At 42.1% G+C, this 21104-nt stretch overlaps 1 protein-coding gene across 3 annotated transcripts in view; it reads right to left on the bottom strand.

The window, feature by feature from the left end:
• The window catches only part of ARHGAP26 (Rho GTPase activating protein 26), a 752092-nt gene that overhangs the window by 234870 nt on the left and 496118 nt on the right, over positions 1–21104 (bottom strand). For all 3 annotated transcript variants that reach the window (XM_074313709.2, XM_019739058.3, XM_019739059.3), the window contains one exon: positions 14327–14405. In XM_074313709.2, the coding sequence (XP_074169810.1) occupies positions 14327–14405 (79 nt within the window). The remainder of the gene's footprint in view (positions 1–14326; positions 14406–21104) is intronic.

The raw sequence follows: 21104 nt of genomic DNA, 5'->3' as shown, positions 1-21104 counted from the left end.
GCCCTAAAGCCAATGACAAGTGTCCTTATAAGAGACAGCAGAGGAGAAGACATGGAGAAGGCCATGTGAAAACAGAGGCAGAAATTGGAGTGATGCAGCCACAAGTCAAGGGATCTGGGAAAGAAATCAGGCTGTGTCTCTCTCGGAAGCTCAAACTGCAGGCAGAAGGCAGAAAGATGTGCCAGCAGTGAAGCCTTCCACCGCTCTTTTCAACTCACCAGTGGGCCCAGAAGGAACAACATGCCATGACTTTATTGGGTATTAAGAACAGAGAGCCCGCCCTCAAATATTTATTCTTGTGAACCAGACGGGGCCACAGAAAACGACCAGGTGGCAGTGGGTAGCAAGCCCTTTGACAAACTAGTAAATGCGATGGGCTTTTCTCCTTAGCACAGCCACATGCCAATGTCTCGCACGCCACTTCAGCGGGCTCGCAGACGTTACCACGATGCCCCTCCCCGAGTCCACCCTGGGCCTGCAGAGGGAGAAGCCGTGTTCACCTAATCCGGGAAGCGTTCAAGGTCCGGCCACCCCCTCCGCCCCTGCCCCTCACATGTGCTCGCTGTCTCACCCCACTGCTTTGATGGGTCCTCCTCTGACTGTGATGAGCACACAGACCGAGTCAATGACACGGAGCTTGGAATTTGGAACAATCTACTGAACAGTCTTGAACCCAGTAAGAAAACTGATTGATATGCCAACCTACCCAAGGAAATCGCCCACATTCCAGGCAAAATTGATCTTAACTTCCAAAAACTGATTCTGATGGGGTAGTGTTGGCCCCAACCACAGACTAGCAGAAACACAGTATCTGTTATGATTAGATTTTAGGGCTAAAGAAATGATAGTCGCAAAAATAAAGGCTTACTGGAACTGGTGAGAGTGATATGACTGGTCTTGAGACTATTCATAGAAAGGAACGTATTAATCACTCGGCCTCTGAGCCCTTTGCAACAAAGACTGGAAAGTAGTACACCCTAAATAGCCCCATAATCCCGTCTGCCAAGATATCCAACTCTCTCTGGAAATTAAACTATAAAACCTCAGTAGGACATTTCTGTGCTTGCTTAATGTAACCATATTGACATAAAGTTAACAAAACTGGCCTGACAATGTCAGAATCACATTTCCTTCCAATTTTCAGTCCTAAGTTTATTTTTTTTTAGTATTACTATTTTTGCTTTCTTGCTTTATATCCTCTTCCAAGCTCTACTACCCCAAAAATAATAAAATATATCATACTTGGGTTTTTCTGAATCATAGTTCCACTGACGATAACTAGCTCAAAAGGCTGTCATCATAGAGTCAGGATAGATTTTGCAAGTCTCTAGACGGTGATATAATATCCATACAGGCATATGTAAAATCTAAAGTCTTTGGAATTCACTGTCCATTGGATACTTAATCTTTGTAGAAACAATGTGATATTTCCTTGAATCCCATAAGTACTATTACTCTCCCAATTTTACAGCTGGGCAAACTGAGGCTCAAGGAAGGTCGATAAATTGCTCGAAGCTTCACAGCAGAATCAAGATTCAAACTCAAGTTGGCTGCCGCCAGAGCCCATGCCTTTAACCCTTTTACTATTACCAACAGAGTGAACTAACACAATAGGAATCCACTTGCACACAGAGTGAAACCCATCTGGGATCAGAACACGACCATTGCCCACTTCTCTACTGTACCTCATCATTGCAGGAGTAGGGATGTGTGCACACGTGCACACACTTGCATATGTGTATACGCACACACTCTTTCTTAGGGTGTATATATATTTTTTTAATTCTAAAAAGAGGGCTACAGTAAAGGAATCATTTCAGGGAATGGAAGGCTAAGATCAGCTCTTACCTGTCTATCAACTCTTAGCTTCGTCAGCATGGCCACAAGGATGCCGGTGGTGACAGCTCCTCTTAGAGCATGGCAGTCTGACCACTAGGAACCAGAGCTCGAGCATAATTATGCATTTTTCATAAATTCACAGAAAGCCAGAAATATATGTGATATCCACACACAAGTACATGTATATACTATTATATATACATATGTATATACATGCTAACTTTATTGTTGGTTCTACAGAGAGTATACAACCATTGAAACATTACAAACTTCTCAACCAATTCCAGATCCTCAGTCTCTAATAAGCCTTCTATCCTGGGCCTTTCTCTGGTGCAGGACACTGTTTCTGCCACATACCAACAATCTCTATGAAACGGGGAAGGAATCCTGAGCAGCGTGAAACAAAATACAGTAAATTCAAAGCCTGTGGCTAAAAAGAGAAACATACCCTTGGGTAGTCTTCTTTTTTCATTCATTCATTCAGAAAATATTTATTGAACATGAATTCTCCATGAATATGCTTAGTGATCTTGGCCTGAGGGGCTGTTCTAGGTGGGGGATGTAGTGAAGAACTGAAAGTCAAGATCCTTGCCTTCCTGGATTTCTATTTAGAGTGCCCCAATCATTACCAAACCCAAGACACTCAACAAATGAATTCAGTTTAGATTACATAACAGAACCCAACCCAAGTCATTGTCTCCAAGTTCATTAAATGAGGACCGAGTGCTTGTTATGTTGCACAGCACTCTGCTAAGCACCTTCCGTAGATACTACTACAGGCACAAAGGATGTGATTAATCCCTGCTCTCAGTAAGTCGACATCTTCCTGGGATGACAACACACAGAGGTATGAATTAGGTGGAAAAACTGCCAAGGCAAAGAATCATTATCCATTCAGATACTGGCCTAGCCAACAACCACTAGGAGAAAGATGGCATTCATTTCTGCAAAGGAGTTCCAAGAGAGAAAGTTAAAAGTACTCTAATATATTTCAACACTAGGCACCCCCCCACTGCCAAAAAAAAAAAAAAAATCCGTATCAATTTACCTCAAGCATGTTGATAACTTCCTTAGTAAAGCTCTTTTCCTTAGTAAAGTTCTTTTCCTTAGTAAAGCTGTTTTTAGATTTATGGAGTAAACAAAACTAATTAGTAACGATTAATTATAAGAAGGCATATTTCTAACCTAAGAAATTTTAGCTCAGTTTCTGGTTCCCCTCACCCCCTTTTCTTTTTTGCTCTTAAAAATAAAGAGGTAAAGATGGGGGGGGGGGGGTATCTTGCTTTTCTGGGCATTGGGTCAAGACCACACAGCATGTGGGAGCAATGGCAGCTGGCTGGGGGCTGGCCAGGGCCCCGCTCCTTCTGCTCGGCCTTTGGCTGTAACTGTTAGACTGCATGTCTGCACTATTTTCCAGATGACCAAACAGGAAGATTTTCAAAACCATACTAGAAAATGGCTTTGCTTTTCGGATGTGTTTACTTATTCTGGTGTTTTCTTCCAGAAGGGTTTTCGGGAACACACCTAAAAAGAATGAGGTCACACTGGCATCATGAACCGCACTTGAGCCCAATTCAGCAAACCCAGAGATAATTTTTCAAAATGCTTATCTGGTTCCACACCTCACCACAAAGCAAACAACCTGACCCACAGACTTCCTAATATTCAAAATATATCCAGCTCCTTCTGTCAATGTACTTTTTTAAATGCCAGCCTTGATTTGATCACTAACAAATATGAACACTTTCTGGCTTTTAGGGTGGAAGAGAAAGCGGCACAAATGGATAGAAAGGCCAGTTTAATCATTCAATCAAATGAACAAAGTCACTCTAAAAAGATCTTTCTTTTATCAATTGCTTTTCCCACAGAGGGGAAACAAAAAATTGAAGCTAATCCAACCATAATCTCCACTCCCATGAATCACTGCCATCATATCTGAGAGAAGGCCAGCAGTAATTGGTGCTGCCGCTCGAGGCGGGAGGTCACGCTACAGAATGTCTGTTAAGATCACATTAGGGCCCTCAAACGTCTTTAAACCAACAACCATAATATAGATAATACACATAGTAAATTGCTCAAGGAAGAATGTATGATGTGAAGAGATAAGGCAGGAGACAAAATGTTCAAAAGAAATAGCTGTATTATAAGAAAATCTGCAAACATAAGATTGAATATACATCATAGAGCCTTTGGAAGAAGAAACATAAGTGGTTCGATTGTGGAGAGGTATGAATTATTACCTAGGTGGTGGGAGGTTACTGACAACAGTCCCTAAATACACCCCAAGATGGGAACATACATAGATAGAATGCTGTCCTGATGGGGGATTTGAACGATCTGGACATCTGCTGATGGTAATGTTCCTTTAATAAGCCAAACCTCTAAACAGCACCAAGTTAAACGAAACTGAGGAGATGTGACAAAGAAATGCAATGTGTGATCCTGGATGACATTCTAGAACAAAAAAAACTATATCAGTGGGACACAATGGGCAAAATTTGAGGTCTGTAACATAGATAATAAGTTAATTTCCTGGTTTGATAATTCTACTGTAGTTACATAAGATGTTGATATTTGGAGTATCTCGATGAAGGGTATTCCGGAATTCTTATATTTTTGCAACAGTTTCATAAGTCTGAAATGACTTTAAAATGAAAGGTTAAAAAAAAATCACACACACACTCACTCACACACACACACACACACCAGAGCCTCTGATAAAGTTTTGAGTTTCAAAGATGTTCACTTCCAGATGGAGGAAAAAAATATGGAACTCTTAACTTGGCCTAAGTCTGACTCAAATGAACAATTAACTGGCAAGCGAAACCTTTAGACTTACAGCCTCGCTTATGCCAATTTCTTCAGAGGTTCGGCAGTAGTTAAGCTAGGCCACAAAACCAGAGAATATGAAATTGTCTGTAGATGTAACAAATAGGGAGGAGGTAGGACAACTGCCCTCTAGAGTAAGCAGAGAGCGTGGCAGGCTCTCTATCTGCTGAGATGGAACCATGAGTAGAAGGGCTGAAAGTAGCACAGCACCAGCCAGGTGGAGGGGCATACCTGTCTCAGGGCGCCTTTGCAGCTACTAGAAACTGCAACTCCTGTGGCTTCTTGAGAAGTGAGGGGACATTTTTCACTTGGGTGTCAGAAGGACCTTAGCAGCACGACAGGTTGCTGACTGTTGTTAGAGCAGAGAGGTCCAGAGGATGCTCAGGTTCCCATTCAAATCAGGCCTAGTGAACCAGGAGACAGCAGTTCAGCTGAGTGAGGAGTACCCTTTGTTAGTCACCACTCCAAAGCTGAGAGCAGGGGTGGGTGGCCAGGAAATAAGAGATGGAAGCAAGGATGGAGCGAAAAAGTCATATAAGCTGAAGAAAGAACATCAGAAAAAATTAGGTTCCTACCTTGGGCATTAGAAAGCAAAACTGATAGGGGGGAGGGGGTGTTGGGGGACTGGGTGAAAAACGTAAAGGGATTAGGAAGTACCAATTGGCAGTTATAAAATAGTCACGGGGATGGAAAGTACAGCACGGAAAATATAGTCAATAATATTGTAATAACTACGTAGGGTGCCAGGTAGGCACTAGACTTATCGTGGGATCACTGCGTTAGTTGTATAAATGTCTAACCACTATGCTGTACACCTGAAACTAATATAATATTGAATGTTAACTGTCACTGAATAAAATTAAAATTAAAAAAAAGAAAGCAGAACTAAGAAAAATGATACGTGTAATCCAAAGGCCAGAAATTTGAAAAAGGAGTACTAATAATATTATATATAGCATGAATCATGTCAGACACCATTCTAAGTACTTTACATACATTACTGTATAAAAAAGGAGAAATACAAATGGCTAAGAAACACGAGAAACGATTTTCAATTTCATTAGCAATTTTAGAAATGCAAATAAAAACAAGATACAATTTCCTACCATCAGATTGACACACATAGACACATGCACAGAGAGGCATAACATGCAGTGTTGGCAAAGGTGTAGAGAAAATGGGCACCGCATATGTGATTGGAAGGAGTGTGATTTGGTACATTTTTGTGGAGACAGTAATTTGTCAATTTGTCAGTTAAAACATTAAATGTGCGTGCCATTCCAGTGCAATCCCACTTGGTATATATCCTAGAAATATGCTCAAATAAGTAGACAGTAAAGTATATACAAGGATTTTCATTACATCTTTGTTTGTAATGATATAATGAAAAGATGAAAACAACATAAATGTCAAACAAAGATTGAAGGTTTCATAATCTATAGTCAAGCTATACTATGTCAAAAATTCTACAAAACAGAACTATTGCTCGGTGTATGTGTACAGGAATAAAAACACAGAGAAAGTTCTAGAAGGGTACACACTGCACATTTAACTCTAGAGAGGGACTTTGCCTTCCCATTATGGCCAGGAATGAAAGGTTCCACAACTAAAGTGTGATGATACAACCATAACTAATACCAATATCAAAGAAAGAGGGAGAGATGTCTAAAAGAATACACACGTTTCTACTTAATAACAAAATTAACATACACTGACTGTGAAAAACTCCAAGACTTCAGAAGTGAAGGTTAAAAATCCCTCTCACAACCAATTCTACTCCCCAAAAGTTAAGCTAAAATAATACAGACAAAAGTAATGACAGAAGATTAAAGGAGGGCAATGTAATCAAAATGAAAATGCGAGGAGCTCGAGCCTATAACAGCGGTGATGTCAATATGCCGTCTACAGTGAGCTGAAAATTGCAGAAAATGCTGAAGACAATCAAAAGGGCTTTTGTGTTATATTTAGACCCAAAAACAGTGAACAAAGAAGTGCGACTACTAAACAGCGATCTGTGAAGATCTGTAAAGGTAGGTGGGGAATTGCCAGGATACAGCCTGAGGAAAGAATACGTCATAACAAACCAACCATACTTTAATTGTTCTTGGGTTCATTCATCTGATTATTTAACAAGTATATCCTGAACACCTACTGTGTGCCAGACACGATGCACAAAAGATACTAAAACAACAACAAAAAGAGGTGACAATGTTCTTACCCTCTTGAAGATGATAATCCAGCGGGGGGACACATACTAATCAAATAATCACACTAATCGATGTACAATTATAAGCTGAGACAACAGCTTAGAAGTCAGGAAGAATGTCTCTCAAAACATCTTTGCAAAGAAATGGACACTTGGGGTCCATAGCCAGACTACAGGGGTCCATGAACTAGGATGGCAGAGGGGAAAAAAACAAAACCTTTCTTTCCATTAGCCTCTAGCTGAAATGGAGCATTTCTTTCTAACATGAACAGGGAGGGGCAAGACATCGCAGTAGTATCAGTAGTATCTGCAACCTTTTCACCAATAGAAATCACAGATATTTCCATGTAATGTTATTGCTGTTGCAGAGAACCTGTAATGTCATTTAGAGGAGTTATCAGACCTGCTTTTATATCTTATTGATGTGGTAATAAAGAAGCATATATTTATTATATGACAAGTGATTTTAATATTTTGATAACTGTATTTCTATCTGATTTTTCCTTTATAAACTATGTATTTTATTTTATGCATTATTCTGAGAAAGGGTCTAAAGTCTTTACTTGATTGCCAAATGAATCCATGGCACAAAATATTAATGGTCACAGCTAAATTCTGGTACAAGTAGGTAGGTATGTATCTAAATGAACTATAAAATCAAGGCATTCAAATAACCTCAAATCTACACACAATCTCAGGTAACAGACGTAACCCAATTCCCTAAGAAAAACAACCTTAGTTATCCTCCACCCTTTTTCCCTTTAGTTTTGACTCCAATCACTCCACAAATATTTGCTGAGTGCTTACTCTGTGCCTGCCACTGTGCTAGGCAATGGGAAAGAAACAGCAGCAAACAAATGAAATTTCTCATCGCGTGGCCTGTCCTCACCTTGGTATCCTCACCGTCCATCAAAGTGATTGGAGGACAACCTATAAATGTTTGCTAAGTGCTGAAAGAAGAAAGCCTAAGACCAGAACAATTGCCACCAGCATATTATTAAATCATAACATCCAAGCAGAAATCTTCTGGCTATCGAAATTTCCATTTCTTAGAAAAATTTCATCAACTCTCCAACATAAAACAATTTCACCTGACCTCCTTCTCTTTTTCTCCCACCTTGTAGCTCGGGTTGCTCAATTAAGTATTCTCTGGTTTTCATAAGAAATTGTTCTTCTGAACGACATCTAACCAAAGGGAACAACAACAAGTAAATACTATTAAATTTCTTTTAAGACTTGAGCACATGGGTGGATATAATTTTTTATGAATTCTACCTATATAAAAACACTCACATGACTCAAACATGAAGCTTGCAACCAGCTTCTGGACCCAGTAAGAGAAAAAAAACACACACAAACAGAATAATATGGAGGTATAATCCAGTTTCCCAGCAGCTAGGGGATGACGGGGCGGGGGGTGGAGGGGTGAGGATGAGAGGTGGGGAAATGGAAAGCAAGTTGGGGGCCTCACTTTCAGACTCCTCGTCAGTTCATATACTATGTGGTATTATTTACAAAGAGCGCTTTCCTAAAATGGGCAGAACTATCTTTCCAAACCGTCATTCCACTCCTAAAGGAGCAAGGCCTGCATCATCACACAACAGTTTAGCAATCTCACCCCACACCTTCTTAAACATCCATATTCCTCTGATCGCACATTTTAGCAAGAAAGGTAAATGGAAATATGAGCGGTGGAGTGGTGAGCTGAGCTTAGCATACAGCTGGGATTGCGGATTACCGGCGCTGGGCTGCGTCACAGCAAAGGAAGCTAAAGATTACTTCCTGTTGCTCCACTCATAGCCTGGAAGTTCAGACTGACTGCTAAATGAAATCAGTTGCCGTACTAGTGAGAATAGTCCCTGCCCTGCACTCTGGTGAGCCCAGGCAAGGTAACTTTAAATAGTCTGTGTTCAAATGAACCAAGCAATTTAGAAATGGAGCTAGAAGAGAATCCAGGTATCCCAACATCTGTCCCTCCTTTCCAAAAAGATAATAGTAAGAACTAACTTTTCATGAGACCTTCAGCATATATAGGCCTCGTGCTAATAACAAGCACGATACGTATATGTTGATCCTTACACAACAATCTTACAGGCAGGTACCACTATTATCTCCGCTGTGCAGGCAAAGAACCATGCTCAGAGAGACCAGGCCATTTCCCAGTGTTACAGAGCTATTAGTGGTGAGGAGGGATTTTCAACTCAGGCCGCCTGAGCCCAGCTTCTTAACCACCATGACATTCTGCCTCTCATCCTGAAAACTTATCTTAACCGTAATCAATCTTACTTTTTCCTTTCAATAACAGCTCGCTCTTTCAGACATCAGGTGCAGGACATAAAATGCAATGCAACTGCTCACTTACTCTCTGAGTTCTTGAAGAACTTGGGGGCTGGAGCTTAGGCGAGGTAGAGAAAGGTAAGCAAAGGGCACATTTTGTTCGTCTCATAGTCCACAAAGACTAAATTAGAAGATTTCTTTAAAATGGTGGTAAGCAGAAGGAAGCCACACAGTCTTGTCCTTTTACTAGGAGTGGTTTTTCCTTAGTTTCCTTCTCCCACTGCAATAACCACAACAGAGTAGATCCATTTAAAAATAAGCGGAGGTACCATTCAGCTATGGCTTCTTGATAATTCAGCAGTACGTGTGTTGTAATAAAAATAGCACAAAGCTAGAAGCTAGGAGAGCTGGATAATCTACCCCAAATCAACCACTGACTGGCCTTTTTAGGTAGCGTTCCGTATATAAATAAGGGTGGGATACTGGCCTAGGTGTTTGCTTCTTTCTGCCCCATAGCTATGAGGTCGGGCCATATAAAATCACCAGTATCTAGCCATTTTTAACCTACAAAGGTGGCAAGTTCATAGTTTCAAACCAATACAGGAATTTACACACAATCTTTGATGCTACGCCACCTGTTTCTTATCTTCCTGATTTAATTCCACATAATTTTGGCATCTGCCAACGCTGTCTGGCTGTCACAAGAGATTCAAGTCCTGGCTCAAAGTGGAGAAATATTTAATTTTACTAAAGAACCCTTGGGACGTGAAGGAGGACTGACACCTCTAAAATAATGGAGAAATAGAAGCAGCTCCAGACAGATGCCACCAAACACAGCTAAGGGACCACACGGGAACACAGTTTAAAGAAGTGATCCAAGCGCTGAGGCCCCTGCTGACCCTGCTGGTAGCATTGCCTTGCTGAGTCATCTTTCCATAGAGGGGAGAGAACGATGCATCAGGGTGAGTGTGTATGAGCCGGCCACGATGGGGGACTGGTAGTGCTTCTCATCTGCTTGCTTTTAGCAAACACGCTTCCTAGCATCAGGCAAAGAGAAAAGGAGGGTAACTTCAGTTGTTAGGAACAGACAAAAGAAAGAATTTACTGCCTCTAAAATTTCTCTCAGTTGTAGTAGTTACGCATCTTGAACTAAGGTGTCCCTGTCTGATTTAGTATGTCAAGTCTGTCCATTCCCAAGCTGTGGACCATGGCCGCAGAAAATTAAAATGAAAATTTACGTGGTTCCGATGGTGACTCTACAGCTTATCAACCTAGATTTAATAAAAAGTGAAGAAATCTAGCGGAACCATTTCAAAACTTTACCTGACTACATAGTTTGTTGAGCTTTTCAGAAATAGTTACAGGCTGATGTCTGTATGCCTTTTATTTTATTTTCTTGTGCTTGGAGTTGGCTCGCACTTTCAGTACTATGAGAAATAAGAATCCTAAGAGCTTGCTTTCTTGTTCATGGCAAACTTGCATAGTGTTCTATCTTGGCCAAGTAACAAAGGGCAAGGTCTTGAATATAAAATTTAATGGAACATAGATATTGGAGCAGGGAGAAACTGTGTCACTTTTGCCCACCTAGTGTCTACCCCCCTTCCTCACACAGCAATGCTTTGATGTTTCCTCGGGGGGGGGGACTCAAACTTCCCCCACCATTTATGCAGTTCTAGTGCAGTGGGTGAGTCAGTTCTGCTCAATGCATCGCTCCCATCCTCTGGTCCACGTATTTCGTCCAAGAAAATTACAATATAAGACTTCTTTGGAATTATAACATAATGCTGTCTTTCCATTGGACTTATAGATCAGAGCTACACTATGGCCCATGACTAAAATCTGGCTTTCTACTTGTTTTTGAGAATAAAGTTTTACTGAAACATGGGCACACCCACTGATTTACATATTGTCCACGGCTGCTTTTGAGCTACAATAGCAAAGTTGAGTAGCTGCAAAGCCTGAAATATTTACTCTTTGGCCCCTCACAGAAAAAGTTTCCTGATCCCATTCTTGACAATAATGTAAGCCTGGAACATTCAAGAAGCATATTACCTCTACATGGAAAGAACCTGCTGGAAATGAAGCCAACACAAAAGAAGAAACTAACTCCAAATATTACAGAAGTTTGAAGATTCAGATGGGCCAGAACTGTTATACCCCGATATTTTCCAGTTATGTAAGCCAATCAATCCAGCCTTTTCCCAGGCAAGTTTTAATTGGGTCTCTATCATTTCAATTTAAATTCACCACACAGATAAAATCCATAACACCCATTGTAGGAACACAACTCTAATTTTTTCCTCCATTATCTATCCATCAATGCCATTAGGACATTTGACATTTCTTCAGACTAGACACTGTGTGCTAAAAACTATACTTTATGTAACCATTAGCTGACACATTGTAAAATCAACTGATTCAGGGTTTGTTGAGGGTGTGTGAGTGTGTGTGTTTTAATCAAACATCTTGAGATGTTACTGAATAATGAAAGAATAAGAGGAATGGAAATCAAAATTACCCCCTGCCAAAAAAAAACCCCAGCACTGAGTAATCAATCACAGATCAATTGGGGGGTAAGTATAAAAACAAAAGATAGCTGCCACCATTTACATCTCCCTGAAGTAAGGGAAACACTCTAAGACAAGCTAGAGGAAGAGGTGTCTGCTCCCTTACCAAAGCCAATACTCCCAAGGGGACAGATTTAACTAATTAGGGAGATGGTGATTAAAACCAGAGGTGCTAATTGTCTACTGGGTATATAGCACCGGTAATGCTCCCTCCAGGCTCTCAGCAATGGGAGACAAAATTAAGCCTAATATTCCCGCCAATTATGCAGTCATCATTTGTCTGTATTTCTCTCTCTCTTTAGGAAACTAGAAAGCACATGGAGGTGCGGTTTTCAAGGCAAGATATATGCTCCTGTGAGGAAATAATTTTATATTATGTTTAGAAACAGACTTATGTTGTGTTTAAACTTGTTTTAATGTGTACATTCTGAAGCAAGGAGATGTTTCTTTCAACAGTATGTTTTCCATCTGTAGAGGCCAGATGTAAATCTACAGGAAAACTGGAGTTAGGTTAGTAAAAAGACCAATCATATACAGACAGAGAACAAATATCAAGTGGTGGGGAGAGGGAGGAGAGAGAGGCTTAAAACGGAGTTGGTGAAGCCATTTTAGCACTTCAGCTTATTGGAAAAATAGAACAAAAAACAAAATAACAAAACCTATCAATAGTAGTGGGTTTTTCATCCATACCAAGAATAGTATGCCCTGACAGGATTTTTCTTCCCGAGTGTTTCCTCCCCTATGAGTTGAAGAATGGTTCAAGGGAGTCAGAGAAAGTATTATACAAATGAACTGGAGATTCTTAGCAGGAAATGTGACCTTTTATTTCTGTTCAAGATGAAAACCAAATATATCTAGAATTTGAATTCTAATTCTAGCTCTTCCACTGTGGTAGAGACTGTTAACCACCCCACCATATTCTTTTTCTTCTTCTTCCTTGAAGCAGGAAGATGCCCCGGGGACTGGCTGGGCCCGTGGCTGTCTATGAACAGCCTAAACTTTCCATCCTCCTCTGCAGATAGGTGCTACCATATAATTATGTTTGGGCCAATGGAAGTGATGTGTGCACTTTTTTGGGTCCTGGGTATTTTCATCTCCGTTATCTGACTAGAAAATGGCAATGCCTGGAACAAGCTGGGAAGCTGTAGGTTGAGGATGGTAGACAGGGACTTTCTCACTTCTGGGCTCTGAGGGTGAAATAAACTTCTATCTTCCTTAAAACACTGTACTTTGAAGTCTCTTTGTTATAGCAATCTAGCCTGTACCCTACTGATATAGCTACTTACTACCTGTGCAACTTGGGGGCAGGTTAGTTAACCTTTCTAAGCCTCAGTTTCCTCGCCTATGAAATGGGATTGTAGTATGCTATTTTGTAAGGTATTAAGAGGAATAAATGAGTTAAGAGATATAAAGTGCCAAATCAGTGCCTTACACACAAAAACTGCTCATGTAATGATAGATGATAATAGCAAAGATGAAGGGGTACTTAGGAAGCAGCTTTCAAAGGCCTCTGACATAAAGCAACTGTTGGACCCACAAAGCCCTAAAGGTTGCAATGTGTATCTGCTTTGGAGAGTTTCTAACGGTAACAACATACTCAGGGAAAAGCGGAGGTATCTTATATTTTAGCCCAGGAGATGAATTCAGATTAAACAATGTTTAATTAGAATTTAGCAAAATCTTTAAATAGTTTTTTATATCGTGTTCTATATGATTAAATGTTATACAAACACTATTTGTTCATGCTTAGTTGATTGAACTGAGTTTCATGTTCGCATACAAAATAGCTGAGTAGAAAGGTACATTAATCAATATAGGTTAATGCCTGATACTCACTGGCCCTCTCACATGGTGGATTCTTTTTATCTCTTACTGGTGGGACATGGTTAGACTGTCCTCTTAGGATTTCTGTAACCTTGAGATTTGCTCAACACTGCAGTTGACAGATACCCTTGGCACCAAGACAAGATGAATAGTTTGACTCTAGGGACTTCCCCAGGGCTCTTACGTGGGTTCTACATGTCACAAGATGCAGAAAACCACAAGATTGCGTCACCCAGTGGAGGCCAGCATCTCTGAAATGGGAGCACGGATCACATTACCAGGCTTCACCCCTTCCACCAACCTTGATAATCACACTGCGTACAGGGGATGTGGGCTAGGACGGCAAGGGAAGGCTGAACCAGAAGGCGGTGGGAAAAGCTATTATTACATCATCTGTACACACTTGTATGCTCGTTTATCCCATGAAAATGGGATCGAGATAATGCTCCTTCATGGAGCATCGGTAGATACTCAGTAAGCCAGACTGGACTCTGCCTCCTCTAAGAGGCGTAGGGGCGCGACAGTTGCCTCGGCAAAGGGGGAGTTCTGGTGTCGTGACATGCGCAACCCACAGCTTAGACTGAGAGCCGAAGCTCAGGGGCTGCACCCACACAGAAGCAAGAACAACATCTACAAACACCAGCCCAGGAATAATGACACTCCCCTTGGTACACTGGTCTTGAGACCCCAAGGCTTTGCAGCACCAGCAACAAGCACCGCACTAGGGAAGCAACAAACCATTCAGGACCTTTATTCCTACTCCACTTCCCTGAATTGTACTTACGGGTTCCCGGCCATCCATGGCTTCCATCCAGAGCCTCCGGTCCTCTTCCGACAAAGCCTGCATGGTGATAACCCCTGGCCTGCAGAGAAAGGAGGACATGGATATGAACCCAGTGCCACAGGTACAGAGATCCAGACGAAGGTGAACCTTAAAGAAACACCCACGCCACAGAGTGAGAGGTCGCTAGGGCTAACAACTCCAAGACAGGCATAATGCCCCTCAGCTTTTCTGAGCCACCTTCCAGTGTCAGAAAGCAAAGCCATTGCCCCCAGTCCCTCTCAACAAGCCCAGGTCTTCCAGGGAGGTAGGAAGCAACACAGAAGATATGATTCTACTTACAGGTAAGGGATGCCTTTAGACCTTGTTTGTTCCCTAAGACCTTATTCATTCCTGTTCTCCAAAATGCTTGGCAGAGGGCTTTACTCACAGTAGGAATGCAAACAATATGGATTGAAGGGAATGGAATTACTGGGCTAGAGATAAAACTAGGGGGAAATATCGAGCTGGAGGGATCTTGGTCTCTTAAGATCTAGTCCAATGCTTCTAAACTGCTTTCGACATGGCGAAGTTTTATGGAGATAATTGGCTTTGTAATTATGATTATATTAAATATATGGTATTTTTTAAATGAATACTTGCCATGTTGGGTGCTACGTTCTTTACATGCAGTAGCTATTTCACCCTCTCTCTGAAATCTGCTTGCTCTTTCAAGCTGAGCAGAAACCCTCCAGAAAGCATGCACACGATAGCAAATGGTGTTGGCTGAGTTCCCATTAGAGACGGCTCTCCACGAGAAGAGACTTGTGCCATAAAAACGAACCTGGGAGAAGTCTATGTTCGTTTAAAGCAGTTCTTTACTTAAAGCCCACAGGTGGGCCCCAGAGAATCCTTCAACCACCTTCCCTCTCTCCAAGAGTATGTGTATTTTTCTGTAGAAGTAATTCAAACGATCAGATTATCAAAGAAGACTACAACCCCCCAAAAAAGTTAAGAACTGCTGATGTGAACCCTCATCTTTAAAGTTTGAGAAAGTCTAAAAGGGATGAAGTGGTCTACGGTTCAAGAAGTAAGTCCTTTGCGACTACATGGATGGAGCCTGAGATTAAATTGCCAAGTGAAACAAACAGAAAAAGTCAAGAACCATATGACTTCACTCATGTGGGGTATAAAACTGAAAGCAACAAACGAGTAAGACAAACAAACAAATAAAAACTCAGAGACACAGACGATAGTTTAATGGTTACCAGAGGGTAAGTGGGGAGGGAGGTGGTGGAATTGGGTAAAGGGGGTCTAATATATGGTGATGGAAGGAAATTTGACTTTGGGTGGTGAGCACACAATGCAATATACAGATGACGTATTACATCATCTTGAAACCTATATAACTTTATTAACCAACACCACCCCAATAAATTTAATTTTAAAAAAGTGATAATCAACTAAAATAAAAAAGAATTAAGTCCTACTACCGTCTGAGTCTGCAGCACTGCTGATGAATCACAGAGCAGCACAGAAACACGTGACCATGCTCTCGGCACCACCAGCGTGGACCCCACTAGCAGCAAAGCCTGTTCATTTGACCCACGGTCCCTGGCTTATTTTCATAGTGCCAATGAATACGTTAGACCTAGTTAGACCTATTTATGTTGTACGTATTTTAAATATCACACTGATCATCCCTCAGAACACCCTAAAAAAAGTTTTCAAAGATGTGAGCATTTAAACACAGAGGGTTGGGGATTTGAGGGGCACTGGGGGTGAGGGTGTGAATGTGTGAGGTTCTGAACGGGGGGGGGGGGGGGGGGGGGGAGCCAGCGGGGGGGTCGTCTATGTGGGTGGGTCAGTGGGTGGATGAGAAGGTATGCTGAGTATGAAAGGCAGGTGACAGAATGCTCGTTCCCGAGAGGGCAGTCACTCCTGAGCAGCCACACTGGGCACTGGCGCCCTCACCCAAACCTGACCTGGCAGATACGGTAACTCCCCTCTCCACCAGCACCTGCCAGGGATCTCCCTCCTCTTCTCGGAAATTCTCATTCTCAGCCCCAAGTGCCCCTCTCCCCCCAGCAACCCATTCAGTGTGCCAGAGTCCTAGCAGCCACTACTCCCCAGAGAAGACCCGATAGCTTGGGACACAGTGGATTGACTCTACCCTCCCACCTTTCATAGAGCCGAGCAGAAAGTCTTAAGGCTTTGAAATTGAAAGACTACAGTGCTACTGTCCACCGCAGAGCTCTGAGGGCCCTGGACCTGATCTTCGAGTGTTGCTTCAAGTGTTGAGCCTGGAGCGCTGGCTTCAGAATCAGGCATCCCAGCCCAACCCCACCTTCCGGAATCTGTGCTCCGAAACTGGGCTTGGGAACTTGGATTTGAACCATCTCCCCAAGTGATCCTGATGTACAGTTAGGCCTGAGGCCCACTGCCCTGGGCTGCCCACCCACCCCATCTTTCATTCCTGTTCCCCGTCCTGGAGAGCAAAGACACCCTCCTGTCTAGGGTCAAGCAGTCAGCATGTGTCCAGGTCATTTCCTGCCAGGTGCTCATCATCAGACGGTGAGACCACAGTAGTTGCCTCGTGTACCAAGAACTCCAGGCCCTTGCAGGTGTCAGATCAACTTCATGGCACACAGTGTGAAATTTCCACCCAGGGCCACAAAGCGGAAGTTCAGACAAACTCAGACGCTCCGAAGACTGAGACGCTTGGCCTCAGTAACCAAGGAAAGTCAACAGGATTTGTTTCCATTTCAAGAAGAAATATCACAATACAAGTTATTTTCCACATGTGGTTTCGTTCCCCTTTTTTGTGGGAAAGGGTAGCGGAGAAGTGAATAACGTGGATTTAACACACATATTTCTAATCCTATCACCCCAAGTTCAGATAATTTTCTCTCAGCCTGTGCAGGTACATCTGGATCACAGTGCTTTCTAGAAAATAGTCCTTTGGGTCCCAAGTTTCTCTTCCCTTATTACAAGTCAAACCACTATTACATAAGTCTCTTATGTGTGGATTTCTTAGAACCAAGGTAAACTGGTCAACTGTCCTTCTTTTGGAATCAAGCAATGACTTAATAAAGCAATCACTTTCTTTCCATATTTACCCTCCCTAAGCCCCTACTAGCCACCATCCCTCAAAACAAAATAAAAAGAGCAAAACTCTCAGGGACTCTATACTTGTCCATGTCAGTCCCTGTAAGACAGCACACTTTCACATGGGGCATCAATTAGTTCATGGTTGAAATGCATCTGGCTTTTCGTAATAAAAATGGAGAGAAAAAGAGAGAGAACTCACGGGCAGGGTGGGGGTGGGGTAGAACGAAGAAGGGAAATAACACAATGAAAGAGAAAGGGAGTCAGTGATCAGAACTCTGTCTAGCTCTACAAAGAACTGCAATCCTATCAAACACCATTAATCTGATCAAACACCGTAATAAACTAAGAACTACAATAGTAACCCCACACTGTGTTGGCTGCCGTGTTAAGCACTCTATTTAAGTTCATTCAATCCTCACAACGATGTCACGAGGTGGGTATACTCTCATTATCCCATTTGGAAGATGAGAAAACCAAGGCTCAAATAAGTTATCTACCTTACCCACAGTTACAAAGCCAGGATTTAAACCTGGCTGTCTAATGCGTCATCCTTGCATACAAGGCCATGGCAAATGTGAAGGCACCACAGCCCCCCAGAGAGCTCCTGTTGACCACCCAAGTCCTCTGCCATCAAAATGGACCAGTCCCTCCTACAAGTACCTCAGTGAGTTCCCGCATGGGATCATGAAATTGAACGATAGAGGGCTTTGTAAAACTAAAGTGCTTCGTAAGTACAAGGGCTCAGAACGCCAGGAAGCCAATCCAAAAACGAGAATCCAATAGTGTCCAGTCTCACTGTGGCTTACTCTCTATAGCAGTGGTTCGCCACATTTTTTTTTTTCTGCCTCAAAATACCCAAGAGATGGAAAGGCAATGAGTATTTTAAAAGAACACAAAAAGTACTGACCGTAAAGAAAAAGTATGGATAAATTGGACTTCACCAAAATAAAGAACTTCCCATCAAAAGATATTGATGAAAGAGTGAAAAGGCAAACTACAGAGTAAGGGAAGGCATTTTCAATTTATAACTCCAATGAAACTTGTATCCAGAATATATAAAGAATCTCAACAAATAAATATGAAAAAATGAACAATCCAACTAACAAAATGGATAAAAGACTTGAATAGGCCATTCACAAAAGAGGACAATTGGCCAACAAGCATAAGAACTAGGGCCTACTGACTCTGGGTGGTGAACACACAATGGGATTTATAGATAATGTAATACAGAATTGTACACCTGAAATTTATGTAATTTTACTAACAATTGTCACCCCAATAAATTTAAAAAAAGATAATAAAATAAAATAAAAAATAAGAACTAGGGCCTGACATGATGACTCATCAGGGAAATGCAACAAAAACCACAAGGAAGTACAGCAAACACCCTTCTGAAGGGAGCACATTCAAAGCCCACCAATACCAAGTCATGATAAGAATGTGCAGCCACTGGAGCTCTCTGGGGGGAGAATAAATTGATAAAAGCACTTGGCAATGCCCACTAAAACTAAGTATCTACCCACACTAGGACCTAGCAATTCTACTTCCAGGTATATACCCAAGAGAAATGAGCACATATAGCCACCAAAAGACACTCGAGAATGCTCACAGTTTTGTGCACTGTGGTCAAAATTTGCAACAACAAAAAACCAAATATCCATCAATAAGACAAAAAATTATTGTATATTTAAACAATGGAACATCACACAATAATAAAAAAGCGACTGCTGAGCTGGCCCGGTGGCTCAGGTCGTTGAAGCTCCGTGCTCCTAACTCCGAAGGCTGCCGGTTCGATTCCCACATGGGCCAGCGGGCTCTCAACCACAAGGTTGCCAGTTCAACTCCTCGAGTCCCACAAGGGATGGTGGGCAGAGCCCCCTGCAACTAGTAATAGCAACTGGACCTGGAGCTGAGCTGCACCCTCCACAACTAAGACTGAAAGAACAACTTGAAGCTGAACGGCACCCTCCACAACTAAGATTGAAAGGACAACAACTTGACTTGGAAAAAAGTCCTGGAAGTACACACTGTTCCCCAATAAAGTCCTGTTGCCCTTCCCCAATAAGGAAAAAAAAAAAAAAGCGACTGCTGCACACACCACCACAAATGAATCTCATACACATAGCAATGAGGGCAAGAAGCTGGACACAAAAGACTACAAATGGTATGATTTCATTTACATGATGTTCAAACACTGGCAAAAGTCACCTACAGTGACAGACATCAGAACAGTAATTCTGTCTTGGGGACGGGGTCTGGGCAACGAACGGGTATGAGCACGAGGAAACCTTCTGGCGTGACAGATACTTGGCCTCGCTGGCTGCACATGTAGGGGTGTGTGTGTGTGTGTGTGTGTGTGTGTGTGTGTGTTCAGTAAGATACAGACTTAAGACTTGGGCATCTTACTGTGATTACACCTCAGTAAAAAAAAACTATTTAAATAACAAGCGTACTAGGTACCCTGAATCTAGTGCTTCCTTGCTGGGCAAGCCTCCTGGACGAGTAACTGAACCATGTTATTTTTCTTTAATGAAGATACCGTTTCCCCGAAAACAAGACCTAGTGGGACCACCAGCTCTAATGCATATTTTGGAGCAAAAATTAATATAAGACACGGTATTATATTGTAATATTATATTATATTATATTATATTATATTATATTGACCAGGTCTTATAGTAAAATACAACCGGGTCTTATATTAATTTTTGCTCCAAAAGACGCATTACCGCTGACGGTCCGGCTAGGTCTTATTTTCAGGGAAACACGGTAATAGCAGTACTGTCCACATGGGGTTGTTGTGAAGGTTAAATGAGAAATGTATAAGACATTTCAAAGTGCCAGACACACAGTAAATGCCCCCAGAATTAGCTGTGAATCACAGGGACAAATGGTGCGGGAGGAGGGGGTAAGACAGGATGGCAAGTATGGGGCAGATCAAAATGATGGAGGTTGAAGGACAGGTATGCATAGTTTAAAAAGGAAAAGAAACGAGCACAGGTGCTTCTCATATGCATGACTACAGCCCTAAAACACTCCCACACAGCACTAAAAATCACACCCCTACCACAAAGCAAGCCAGGCCGAGGGCTGAAGTGACACACAAGCTCTGACATCACGGCCATTTCCTTTCTCCTCCTCAGTCAAGCATCAAAGTGGCCTACTTCCCTTTTTTAGAATTAATGCCTGATAATTGATAAGGACAAAGAAAGGGTCTTTAGCAAATTCTAGAAAATCTGCCAAGAAGCTCTCTTGAGATGAGAGAAGGAACACATGACTTACAATCCTTTCTAGAGCTCCATCCTAAGATTCCACTTAAAATACTGCCCCTCCTTTCTACTCTGAATAAGTCCTTGGTTAGTGCTTATCCGGATCAGCTTGGGACTCATGAGCAAGGACCTACTATTTTCTCTAAGCTGGCACCACAGGGGTGCTGCAGAAAATAGTTCCTCATGTAGCACAGGGCAGGCTGCTACCCACCACCACAACTCCTGCCACTGGTCCCGTCAACAGCCAGACACTGTTAGGCGACACACCCAGGAGCTGGGCCCACAGGTCAGCTCGGAGCCTTCTCACTAGCCGAGGGCAAGCAGAGTCACAACCAGCCCGGATTCCAGGGAACTTGACAGCTTTCCTACTTTAATCTTATTCCTGAATCTGAGTCAACAATAGTGATCTCAGTGGCTTGGCA

Source organism: Rhinolophus sinicus, chromosome 5 (assembly GCF_057876585.1).
Source record: "Rhinolophus sinicus isolate RSI-liver-muscle chromosome 5, RSI-T2T, whole genome shotgun sequence".
Taxonomy (NCBI): domain Eukaryota; kingdom Metazoa; phylum Chordata; class Mammalia; order Chiroptera; family Rhinolophidae; genus Rhinolophus; species Rhinolophus sinicus.
This window is presented reverse-complemented; position numbering and strand designations above follow the sequence as displayed.